General features: G+C 43.6%; 2 protein-coding genes across 2 annotated transcripts; one reads left to right on the plus strand and one right to left on the minus strand.

Annotated features, from left to right (window-relative positions):
- Positions 1-1,042: 1,042 nt before the first annotated feature.
- MYCFIDRAFT_179623 (uncharacterized protein) lies at positions 1,043-1,573 on the plus strand (the record flags this gene model as incomplete). The annotated part of the gene is made up of 5 exons (XM_007933670.1): positions 1,043-1,053; positions 1,194-1,255; positions 1,290-1,315; positions 1,348-1,485; positions 1,520-1,573. The coding sequence occupies 5 exons, from the start codon at positions 1,043-1,045 to the stop codon at positions 1,571-1,573; spliced, it is 291 nt and encodes a 96-aa protein (XP_007931861.1).
- A 1,544-nt stretch (positions 1,574-3,117) lies between these two features.
- On the minus strand, positions 3,118-4,984 carry MYCFIDRAFT_50720 (uncharacterized protein). Its single transcript, XM_007933113.1, has 2 exons — positions 4,757-4,984; positions 3,118-4,704 (listed from the first exon to the last, which is right to left on the minus strand). Exons 1-2 carry the CDS (start codon positions 4,967-4,969, stop codon positions 3,253-3,255), a joined length of 1,665 nt encoding a protein of 554 aa, XP_007931304.1. The 5' UTR covers positions 4,970-4,984; the 3' UTR covers positions 3,118-3,252.
- Between the last annotated feature and the right edge of the window lie 7,131 nt (positions 4,985-12,115).

Consider the following 12,115-nt stretch of genomic DNA (forward strand, 5'->3'; position numbering starts at 1 on the left):
ATTCGAGACGAATTCGAGAAAGAATCCGTAGATCTAATTAGCTACTCGGAATACGGCGAGCGTAACCGAGCGGCCCGTAATACTAATTCTAACCTTATCTTATCTACTTTATCCTATCGACTTACTTTCTCTTAGCTATAACAACAGCTCTTCTTGCTAGTCCTGCTATATACTAACCTGTCTACTAAGCCTCGTATCTTAATATACCTCGCGGAAAGCCTTGCTAGCGTTATTGTAACATTTCCTAGTTAAATACGCGCCGCTAGCGGCGAGGAAGACTTCGCGGGCTCTAGGGTCGTATCGTGCGGTAATAGTATTATATACTACGCTTAGTTTGTATCCTTTATATACCTATAGTCTAACCGCCTTTATTAAAGCGTCGTATCGCTTCTATAGGTCAAATCGCCGCATAGTATAGTAATTAGTGTACTAAGCGGCGTTATTGCGGCGCACCTTAATACTAATAACTTCTAGGTCCCCTCGCTCTCTAACTTACTCGATAAACACTACCTTTATCGTTACCTAACAACTACGCGCCTTCGCAATCTTCTTCGGTACCGGCTTCTTGCTATATCCCTTCGTCGTACGCTGCTTTCCGCTACTATTCCGATACGTCTAAAACTCTACTAATAACTCCGTCGATAGCTCGCGCCGACTATCCTTACGATACTAAAAGTTAGACTAATACGGCATTAATTAGCGCTACGCGTCGATCGTAAATATTAGCTCGGTAGGCAATTCAATTATCGCTTAGCGCTAGCGTAGGAGGTCGTTAGGCGCGTCGAGTATAGCGTAGATACCTTGAATAACTTCGACACGCCTTCTACGCGTAGATCTACGCCTACGAGGCGCCTCGCCGCCATTCTCCTTATCCGCGGACTGCTCTTCGTCTAATAACTCGTCCACTTCGACGCGCGCTATCGCCTACGGCGGAAGACGCGTAAATTCCGCCGGCGGTGGTAGTGGTAGTAGTAGTGGTAGTAGTGGTGGCGGCGGTGTAGTATGCGTAGCATTAAACTCCTAAAGAGCGGCAAGGGCATCAATGCTTATAAGGTCAGCTATTTTAATAGAAAGCAAGAGCAGCGGATCCTAAATCGATAGCGGCGACAGCAAGGTCGATAAAAACAGGCGACAGCGAGGTAGATAAACAAGGAAAACAACCAAGAACGCGTTCATAACTAAGGCGGACGGAGCGACAGCAAATCTACACCGAGTCCGGTCCTTGGCTGCACTTCCGGATTTGGACTGATTCGCAGTGGCTACTATAGACACGAGCTGTGTTTCATCAGCTACAGGCCTTGTGATGGCAAGACTTGTCCCCGTATAAGATAGAATATGGCAATCCAGCCCCGCGTGGGAACTCCGTCAATCGTCGAGCTGCCCCCATATCATGGTCGAAGTTGCGGACGCATCGGCATCAATCGATCCCTTACCCGCATTGCTCCCAGCCCACGATGTCGAGACATCGCATGGAGAATGGCTGATGTGATGCAACACGCCATGCCCTGGATGTCACAAGAGCCGTATTGAGATTGCTGTCCTAGTTGTGCTCCCGTCTTCGATGGCCATCTAGGGCAATACAACCAGTACGGGCAGGCCTAATCAGAAAGATCTGTCGAGGAGATTCCAAATAGCTAAGACGGCGCGAGCATGACCATCTATTCTCAAGGCACCGAGGAGAACACGTGCGGGTCGAGCTCCCAGCATGTATTCGACACAATCCGCTTGGCAGTTTGCGGCAAGTATGAGCAGTGCATATGGGCCCGAGGAGAGTCGCGCGGCTCGTTAAAAATGACGGCCTCAGGTTGGTCGAGCGAATGCCGGCTATGGGACAAAGTAGGACCAGGTCAATGACAAGCCTGCAGATGTGGCGCATGCCTCCTGTCCAGACGAAAGCTCCTGAAGACAGCATCGTGCCTCGCAGAACGTAGGCGAATGGCAGCGTGGTCAACAGGTCTGACACATCTCCCTCAACCGAATGACGCGCGAAGCGAAAGGGTCCTGAAGACAGCATCGTGCCGCCGTCCAATGCCGATAAAGAGGGGATGATACCGCTCTTGCAACCCGGAGAAAGCACCTATAATTCCGGCTGGGTGACAAAGATTTCAAGATGCATTTGGAAGACTCTGAAGCAGCGAAGGGACGAGGCTCGTAGAAGTGAGTGGTATCATCCCGAGCATTCTTGTCACCGACACCCTCCACGACATGATCTTATCCGCTGCATTGTATGCCTATTCATACTTCGCTCTTTCAAGCAGAGCACCTAAACCCGGACCTTACTGCTACTCGTACTCGTGCGTGAAGCCATATTGGCGCAGGAGACATGCTGATGTCAACATGGGGCTAACAGTACTGAATCGAGCAACGTGGGTGTACTGCTTTCGTTCGACTTGTTCCAAGATGTGTGATGGGATGGAAAAGAAGATTCAGGTTGCGTAAATCTGATTGATGCGTGCCGGTCGCTCACATACTGGGGATGCGTAGACGTCAGAGAGTGATCGTAGTTTCATGTTCCGTCGAATAATAATGGTGGACGGAGATGAAGTTTGCGCTCTCGCTTCGCCAAGCAATCGTGACCTCACCTCCCAAGCTCCTAAGCTCCGCCCCTTCGAAAAAAAACGATCATCACACCAACAGGACCAAGAATCATATCAACGCACTCGAACAGTATAGATAATTTGCTTCCTCAATCACCTCTTTCATACTCTCTATAATTCTCACCACATCTTACCACCCCTTCGAAACCTACCTACCACCAAGCATCAGTCTACGATTTTGACCACCTTGCAGCATTAGACAACAACTCGACGTTAGATCTAAGGCCGGAGCAAGAGCAAAAAACAATCGCCCGCAGCTCAACGCGAGCCGCGAAGATAAACATCGTGCCGCTCAAGATCCCGTTGTTCTTGAGCCCACGACGGAGAACTTCGCCGGTTTCCGCCGTCAAGCATCATGAAGAGCCATGATGACTTATAGACCGCTACGCCATCGAGCCACGACTGATTGTCGAGAAGAGGGGATTTGGGAAAGATATTTATGGTCTGTCTGCTTCAGCCAGCAAGAGCATGTGTGCGCCCGAGTCAAACTTGACTTGAGTCGATGCTTCTGGAGAGCTTTGATGACATGGACACTGTAGAAAATATGTATATCTAGATCTGAAGAACTGCTCTAAAAATTTCGAAGCGAAAAATTCCGATGTACAGTAAAAGCTTCCTGGGTATCTAACAAGACTCATAGCCGCAAATTCTCCATCTACCACGGTCCAAGCGGTTTCAAAACCAAATGCATCCCATTCTTCGGCTTCGTAGTAACAACACCATGCGGCACGACCTTCTCCTCGGGATTCGCCAGCGTCATCTCAAAACTGCCCACAATAGCAGCAACCAAACATCTCAACTCCGCCTTCGCAAAGCCCTGTCCAATACAGCTTCGTGGGCCATGCAAGAAGGTCAAAATCGCATAATTGCTCGGCGCACCACCGGAATTGTTGGGCCGCTTCTCGCCAGTTTTCTCATCCGTATCGATCCAGCGATACGGCGTAAACTCGTCAGCGTCTGCGCCCCAGTATGCGGGATTGCGGTTGATGGCCCAGGGTGAGAGGAGGAATTGGGTGTTCTTGGGAATAACGTGTCCGGCCAGAGTGGTAGGTTTTGGGTTGATGCGGACGGTGATGGGGACGGTTGGGTATAATCGGATAGATTCATTGCAGACGCCGTTCAAGAGTGGTGCGGACTCGAAGATTTGTGCAAGATCTGTGTCGGATGGAGGTGGCTGGTTTGGCGATGGAATGGTTCTGTGGATCTCTTCTCGGAGAGCGGTTTGGATCTCGGGGTGCTTGGCTAGCAAGTAGCAGGTCCATGTTAAAGCGGAGGAGGTAGTCTCGTGGCCGGCTGCTAGGAATGTCAGAAGCTGGTCGACGAGCTGTTCGTCCGAGAAGTTGTTTGAGCGAATGCAGAGAGACAGAATGTCCTTGTGGTCGGCAGGTTCGGTCTTGATCAACTCCTTCTTTTCACGCACAAGCTTCAAGCAGATGTCCGTCAGTGTCCTCACGATGACCTCAGAACGCTCATTAAGCTTCAAGGGCAGCTTTCGAATGAGCTTCGCGGGTCCAAGGATTTGCGATACGAAGTAGACCTGTTTCTCCATAGTCGGCTCGAGGAGTTCTTCGTAGACCTGAATGAGAGGATCATCACTGTTCTTCAAGGCTTGGAAGTCGCGACCCATTGCAGCCAGACCGATGATATCGACAGTGACTTTGGTAGCCCAGTGATTGATTTCAACAACGGAAGTCTTGCTTTCACCAGGTCCGGCAGACTCCCTAACCTGCTGAGCGATCCCATCGATCATTTGAGTAGACTTGCTCCAGAAGATGGGATACAATTCCTTGATATGCCGAAAGCTGAAGACGGGCATAAGATTCTTGCGCAAGAACTTGTGACTGTCGCCCTCGACAATGATCAAACCATCTCCCAGCACGAAACGAAGAAAGTTGCGCAAGGGTTCTGGCTTCTCAAACTCGTACGCTTTCGTGACTAGTATCTCCTGCAGAGCTTTTGGGTCGGCGACCAGAACGCGATCGGCATTGAGGAACGCGCGGAAATGAATGAGGCCGTCGTTTGGGATGGTCTTTAGCCACGTCAAGAAGCTTGCGCCGGCTGGCTTTTCGAACATGGTCATGCCATGGCCGATGATTGGGTTCCGGCTCTGCAGAAGGTCAATTTGGATGCTTCTAGGAGAATGAGGGCATTAGACTCACCTTCGGGCCTGGTAAATGCCTCAACGGTGAGAGGAAGAATGGCCATATAAAGATCGAGTAGATGGCATATGCTACCGTCTGAACGCCAAGCAGGCGTACGAAAATATAAAGAAGCGGGTGCTCCGGAAGGTGTTGTGGAAAGAGGGCTACAGCGACAGCAGACTCGACTGCTGACGCTAGTACCAGCACCGCCGATGGTGGAAGGGAAGTCATGTTGCTGTACACTCACATCAGGGTTGTCGTATATTGGACAGAGGGACGACGCCTCTTAAGACTTTGATATCAATGACATCGGGCCAAGCATCGGCAGTCCAAGTCTCGGCGGCTCCCGTGGCTTGAGAAGTACAAATCGACCTCTTTGATGATGACGATCGCTCCCAAGAATGTGAGCGCGGGGCCCCGCAATCATCACATTCTGTCCATTTGGAGGCTCTGTTTTGTTTTGCGTACCTCGGTTCCATCCCAACGCGGACACTGAAGTCATATGAAAACACCGACAATGTCGTTGCCTTGCCTTGCGCATGTGAATAGTGGTAATACAGGAACGCAGAGACGGCCGAACACGATAGCGACCATCTACCAACCCACCCTGGGCAGACCCATTCTCCACGACAATCCGTCTGCCGTTTGACGAAACATCTCAAGACCTGTGCTACCACTGTTCACATGCCGAGTTTGTGCCCTCTAACCAACTGGCTTTCTTTACGGACTGAAATCATGATTGGACCATGTCCTTTCAAGCTCGCGCCGAGCCGTGCTTATTTTCACATGACAGCTCTTCGGACAGCCATCACCGCCTGACTCTGCTCTTAATTTCGCTGCCTTCGGTCGGAGAAGAACCCAACAATCCAAGCACCGAGCGCGATGCATTTCTATGAGTCGCTCGATTGTCGTAGCCCATGCGCCACGCCGACGCCGACTCGAAGTACAGAAACAGTCGAGGCCATCGGTGCGGAATAGCGGTCGATCAAGGTTTCTGCCATCTGCAGATGGGAAGAAGACAGTGCTGGTACACTGCTGAGTGCAAAATCTATCGCGCCGGGACTGCTGAGGAGGAGTGTTGGACACAAGGGGCAGAAGTCACAGTCGCAATTTGAAAGGATTTGAAAGCTTGGCGGTGAGCGTGCATGCATGCCTGCAAAGCGATGACGAAGAGCATGGAGTGAAGAGACGGATTGAACGAACGGAGAAGAGCAAGTGTTGGGTACATCCTGCCTCAGTTATAGGTACTGGCATAAACTCGATATGTGAGATGCCATCGCGAAACCAATCGACTCAATGATATGTCATCGTCCCCATGACGCAGCCTTGTACTTTCAAGCGATTCCTTGTTCGGCAGAGGACTCGAGGTAGCATAACGATCCCCAACAGCATGATGCTCACCGATTGAAATCATGCTTTCGCCAAACTGATGGATCCAGTCTTTCGCAGAAACTTTCGGTCCCACATGACCCAGTTCAATAAGCATCGAGTAGATCCTTCCAGGTTGGAGACCTTGGATATGGTGCTTCAATCGCTGAAAGCCACCCAAGCCATTGCAAGGGAAGATAGCTGATGCTACTGCGCCTAGCACAATGAGAAGGAGCATGACAGCTGCGATGAAAGCTGGAATAGCATACGGCAGATGCTAGCGGACAGTAGAGACGATGGGTCGCACTGAGATGGTGGCTGAAGAGATGCCAGAATTGCCTGGCCCGAGAACTCCTTTCGTCCCGACAACGGTGTTTGCCGCTGCATCCGTGAGGATCAAGTTTGGGATTAGAGATACTAGATCGGCGCAAGCCTATTACGTATAGCGCAGTGGATTACTTACGTAATACTGCCTTGCTAGCGGTTTAATATAGCTTCGTTAATCGCCTATATTCTCTCTATTCTATAGTCTAAAATATAGTATAAAAATCCTTCTTCTACTAAGAAGTTATATAGATAGATAGATAGATAGATATTTCATTTGCCTATTGTAGTGCCTTTCGGCCTATGCAGGTCTGTTTCTATATATTGTTTTAGGTAGGAAACTAACTTAGTTAGTAAAAACCTCCCTCCTATCCTATTTATAAGTATTAATCTTCCTCGTTTCCTTGTTTTCCTTCCTTTAGGGTATACTAGTATTATAGTTGTTACCCTCTAACTACCTTGCCTACTACCCTACCCTTCTTTCCCCCTCTTCTTCCCTCCTTCTTATCTACTCCTTAGTTTCCCTTGCTAGTGCGAATTGTTATATAAATCCCTGTTTAATAATCTACTTTACTATTCTCTTTAGGTCTTCTTTACTCTAGATTAGCTTGTCGTATTCCCTTTCTATTGCTTTTAGTCTCTAATTACTTCTGCCTTCTAACTACTAAGGGTAGACTAGTAGTATATACTTAGGGTTCTAAGATTGGTAGCTATATTAGTACGCTCTACTTTCAATTCCTAGGACGTTTCTTCTAAACAGATAAGACCTAAGTCTAATATACTTAGATCTGATTTAGATAGCTAGGCTTGCCTCGGCCCTATTTAGGTCCTTATAGAGCTAGTAGTTGTATTGACCAAATTTGATTAGTGCCTTTAGGGTTCCTAGTCTAACTTGTATTTTGTTCTATTCCTACTCCTATAGGTATCTAGCAATTAACTCTACTAGGCTTTGTTTCTCTCCCTTTAGCTTATCTTCCTTTAGCCTTATATTTAGTCCCTAAAGCTCTTTCTCTAGTATTTCTCTTATTAAGACTCTATATTGCTCTAGGTCTTTGACTTTCTAGGGAGTCATTTATAGTCTGTCTCGCCTCCTAGTCCTAATATACTAGGCTTTTATCTTATCTAGTGCCTTTTAGATAGTCTATTAGACTAGGTATTCTATTATCTTTGCCGCATATTAGTGTCTTAGTCCCTTAAAGTATTGTTTAACTAGTAGGATCCCTAATTCCATTTCTACTACCCTTATTAGTATAGTTTTATATGCTCCTAGGATTTTCTTTAGGCTCTAGGTTTAGGACCTGCTAACTAGTTGCTTAATCCTCTTTAGTGTTTTCTCCTAGGCTGTCTATATCTATGCTCTATATAGCATTGCTAGCTTAATAATTGCTTTGTATATAACTTTAGCTTTCTCGAATATAGCCCCCTATATAGAGGCTATAAGTCTATTAATAGATTATATATTTGCATCTACCCTCTACTTTACCTTCTTTACTTATAGTCCCTAATTCAGTTTTAGATCTAGCTAGATCCCTAGTACCCTAAGCTCTGCTAATAGTTAGGTTTCAAAGCCTTAGATAGTAATTGATTGCTTTATATTATAGGTTAATTTAGCCTTACTAAAGTAGATAAGCTAGTACTTTTCTAGGGCGAATTTTGCTCTATACCTCTTTGCCTATTTTTTATACTCCTAGTGCTTCTCTTCTAGGATCTTACAGTTGGTTTCTATTGTCCTAGACTAGGCTAGGATGTTTGTATTATCTACAAACCCTAATGCTAATATGTTTTTTAATTCTAGGAGTAGGAGTAGGTCTGCTATAAAGATAAGGAAGAGGATTAGGGAGAGTGTTAATCCTTAAGGGATTCCCTTTTTAGTTAGTATTAGGTCTAATTTGAATTTGCCTAGAATAAGCTATATCGATCTTTCCTATAGGAAGGACTAGATAAATTGGACTATCTAGTTTAGTATAGCTTTCTGTTTAAGTATATATAGGAGTCTTTTATAGGAGACATTATTAAAGGCTCCTAAGATGTTAAGGGAGAGGAGGGTTGCTACCTAGTTTTAACTATAGTGCCAGATATGCTTAATCTGTTCTATAATTAGTTCTATAGCTGTTAGTATTGACCTCTTCTTTCTTCCTCCTATCTAGCCTTTAGGAAGGATATTCCTTTCCTCAGCAAAGGTTGTTAGCCTTTTAGCGACAATTTTCTCTAGCACCTTACCTATTGTATTAAGTAGGGCTATTAGTCTATAGGCCTTAAGCTATATATAGTCTTCCTTCTAAGGCTTCCTTAGCACTACTGTTAGGGACTTCCTAAATAGTCTTAGGTAGTATCCTAGTACTAGGCTTTATAAAAAGATATTAGCTAGTGCTAGGGCTAGCCCCTTCCTACATACTTTTAGAAGTTTGTTATAGACCTTGTCTTCTCCTAGTGCCTTATTACCTAGAATTTTCTTTAGGATCCTTTTAATAGTTTCGGGTTTAACCTAGGTATCTCTTAGTATACCTAGTAGTAGAGTCTCTTGTTCTTCCTCCTTTATATCTAATAGGTCTGCTTATACTTTTCTATAGAAGAAGTGTTAGCCTAGGGCTCTTACTTTCCCTTCTATTGTAGTCTACATTTGTCCTTATTAGTCTATAATGTCTAGGAATTATAGTAGCATATTCTTTTCCTATTTAGGCCTCCTTGCCTATTTAGCTATCCTCTATATCTCCTCTAGTTTCTTTGTAATCATTCCTATTATAGATCTCTATTCTTGTATCTTATCTTTCTTAATCTAGATCTTCTTTTCCTAGCAGGCTTTGTTGTGGTTATCCTATGCTTCCTAGATATAGGTTTGTGTCTGTAGCCTCCTAGCCTTCCTTGCTACTTTAACCTTCCTTATACACTTACTAGTCTAGTATAGTTACTAGTATAGTGAATGTTTCTTTGCTAGGGTATGCTTTCTAGCTACTTGTTTTAGGATTCCTATTAGTTCTTCTACTGCCTTGTTAATGTCCTCTAGCCTTAGTAGGTACTTTATTAAGAGTTCCTCTAGTTTTAGGTCCCTTTCTAGTTCCTCCCTAATCCTGTCCTATTTAGTACCTTTCTAGTTAAGCTTCTCCTCTAGTTCCCTTTCCTAATTAGCTTAGACATTTAGCTTAATCTATACCGGGAAGTAGTCTAACAATTCTTCTAGTTCCTAGTTAACCCTGCATCTTGTAATCCTGTTCCTAATCTAATATAATACAAAGTATAGGTCTAGTGTGCTACTGCTTCCTCTTGCCTCCTAAGTGATTAGTCCCTTTAGGGTAACAATTTCTGTTCCTTCCCTCTCTAATACATCAATTAGTCTTCCTACTAGGAAGTAGTAAGCTAGGGTAAAGTCTAAGCCCTAGAGGGGGTAGTAGAGGTTAAAATCCCTAAGTAGGATTTAGTAGGTGTTCCCCTAGATAACTCTAGGTAGTCTTTCTAGGGTTTTCAGTTAGGTACTGCTTCTCAAGTCTAGTAGTAGGTTGTATATATAGTAGACTTAGAGTATACCTTAAGATGTCTCTACTTGAACTAATATTAGGTCCCTATCCTCCTATAGTATAGCCTGCTAGGTTTCTATATCTATCTCCTTGCTAATATAGATGTATATCCTTAGGGCTCCCTAGTTGTAGATAATTAGGTAGTATCTTAGGTCTTTAACTATTACTAGTCTCTTTGTATATAGGTTAAGCTAGGGCTCTTAGATTGCAATAATGTAATATTCTTTTAGGTTTAGTGCTTGAAGGAAGCTCCTCTATACCTTATCTTTACTCTTATTAACATTGTACTATATAATGTTTAGTAATGTTGCAATGTTTATTAGGTTTCATCTATATTATTTCCCTATAAGTTTTCCTTTAGTCTTCCCTTACTTTAGACTAACATTTAACTAAGCTTTGTCTACCCTACTTCCTTTCCTATAATATTAAGGTATCTTAGTCTCCCTAGTTGCTAGTAACTCTCTTGTGCTAGTAAGGCCCTAAATGTGAACCTATTATCTTGCCTAGACCTCTTTTATAGTACTTAGCTAGGTTGCTTCTGTACCTAGCTGCCCTAGCTTGTTATGTATCTTTTTAGTATATTAATTCTAGCTTCCTTTACCTTCCTAGCTGCCTATATTCTTACCGGGTATTCCTTCGCCTAAGAGGGGTGTCTTTTAGTGCAGTATATATATCTTACTTCTCCCTTATATACTTTGCATTCTTTAACCTAGTAATCCCCTATACAATAGGAGCAAGTGTTAGTTGTCTTTATGCACTTAGCTACTAAGTATCTATAGTGTTGACATTTGAAGCACTATATTATCCTATAGTTGCTTCTATATATCTCTGTTTCTAATCTTTTAAAGTCCTAGAACAACCCCTAGTCTAGCACTATATTAGCTTGCTCTGCACTCCCTACCTAGATAATTAGGGAAGACTGCTTCTTAGTCTCTTCGATTTTCCTTTTGATCTATACCACTTTTATAATCTTTAGGCCTAGGTATGTAGCTTAGTTTTGTCTCTATAGGCTCTTAACATCCCGTTCTTCCTTAAAGCTTCTTGTTATACTATAGGCTATAATTATAAACTGCTGTTAGGAGACCTTTACTATTTTCCCTATCTTAGTTGTCTATTCTTTTTGTATTTCTAGCTTCTTTTTGTCCTACTCTTATACTATAAACAGCTTAATTACCCCTTTACCTTCGTTCCTAGCCCTAATTACCTCTTTAACTGTAATTCTTTCTACAATCTCTTTCCCTATAAGTCCTTAGATTTCCTTTTACTCCTATAGGTCCGTAATGTAGACTCTAACTACTGTCCTCGGGGGTTTTAGCGCCTCCTAACTAGCTACTGCTGCCTAGGTACGGTAGTTTAGGCTTGTCTCCTATTATTTCTTCGTAATCTTTGCTGCGACTATATTAGCTACCTTTGTAATTACGTAGCTTGCCTAGTTATAGATTGCTTTCAGTCCTCTAAGGAGTTCTGAGATTATTATCCTATATGCCCTCTTAGGGGTTCTTCTATCTTCCGCCTTTAGTACCTCCTCTGCCCTAGTATATAGTGCTTTCTATTCGTCCTCCCTTCCTTCTTAACTATCTTCCCTTCGTCTCTGATTGTTCGCTGCCATTTTGAAGTCTCGAATATCTTACTAGCCTAGGCGAAGTTAATAAGGCTCTTAGGAAGACTACTTAGTCCTCCCTAATATTCGAAGGCCTAGTCGAGGGTCTTAAAGCGCAAACGAATCTAGGTACCGGCCGTCTCGAGGCTATAGACGATAGGAAAGGCTTGTTCGATGTCTATTAAGAAGTTATATAATAGTTATATAACTAAGCTAACGCGTTATATATCCCCTTAGCTTATATAAAAGGGGTATACCTTCTATTTTAGGTAAGGTAGCTAATGCTTCTTTATATAAAAATAAAAGAAAATTTAATCTTTTTAACTTCTTATATAATACTCTATTAAAATAATAAAAAATTAGTTTAAATCTATACTATATATAAGAGATTCTTATTTTATACTCCGAGTACCCTAAAGGATATCGTTATATAATCTAGACTACTTATATAACTTTATATACGGTCCCTACTACTAGGAACTATTTACTTCCTACGTAGTTAAAGTATAAACCGATAACTAGAGCCTTATTCGAGAACTCGTATCGTATAGTTAGGTTATTAAACTAAGCCCT

The sequence above is a fragment of the Pseudocercospora fijiensis genome (genome assembly GCF_000340215.1).
Source record: "Pseudocercospora fijiensis CIRAD86 unplaced genomic scaffold MYCFIscaffold_10, whole genome shotgun sequence".
NCBI lineage: Eukaryota > Fungi > Ascomycota > Dothideomycetes > Mycosphaerellales > Mycosphaerellaceae > Pseudocercospora > Pseudocercospora fijiensis.

Bases quoted from the DNA above. Each gene is read 5' to 3' on its own strand.
- MYCFIDRAFT_50720 (XM_007933113.1), bottom strand. From the start codon at position 4,969: ATGACTTCCCTTCCACCATCGGCGGTGCTGGTACTAGCGTCAGCAGTC. The intron at 4,705-4,756 runs GTGAGTCTAATG...GACCTTCTGCAG, and splicing joins GGCATTTACCAGGCCCGAAG to AGCCGGAACCCAATCATCGG.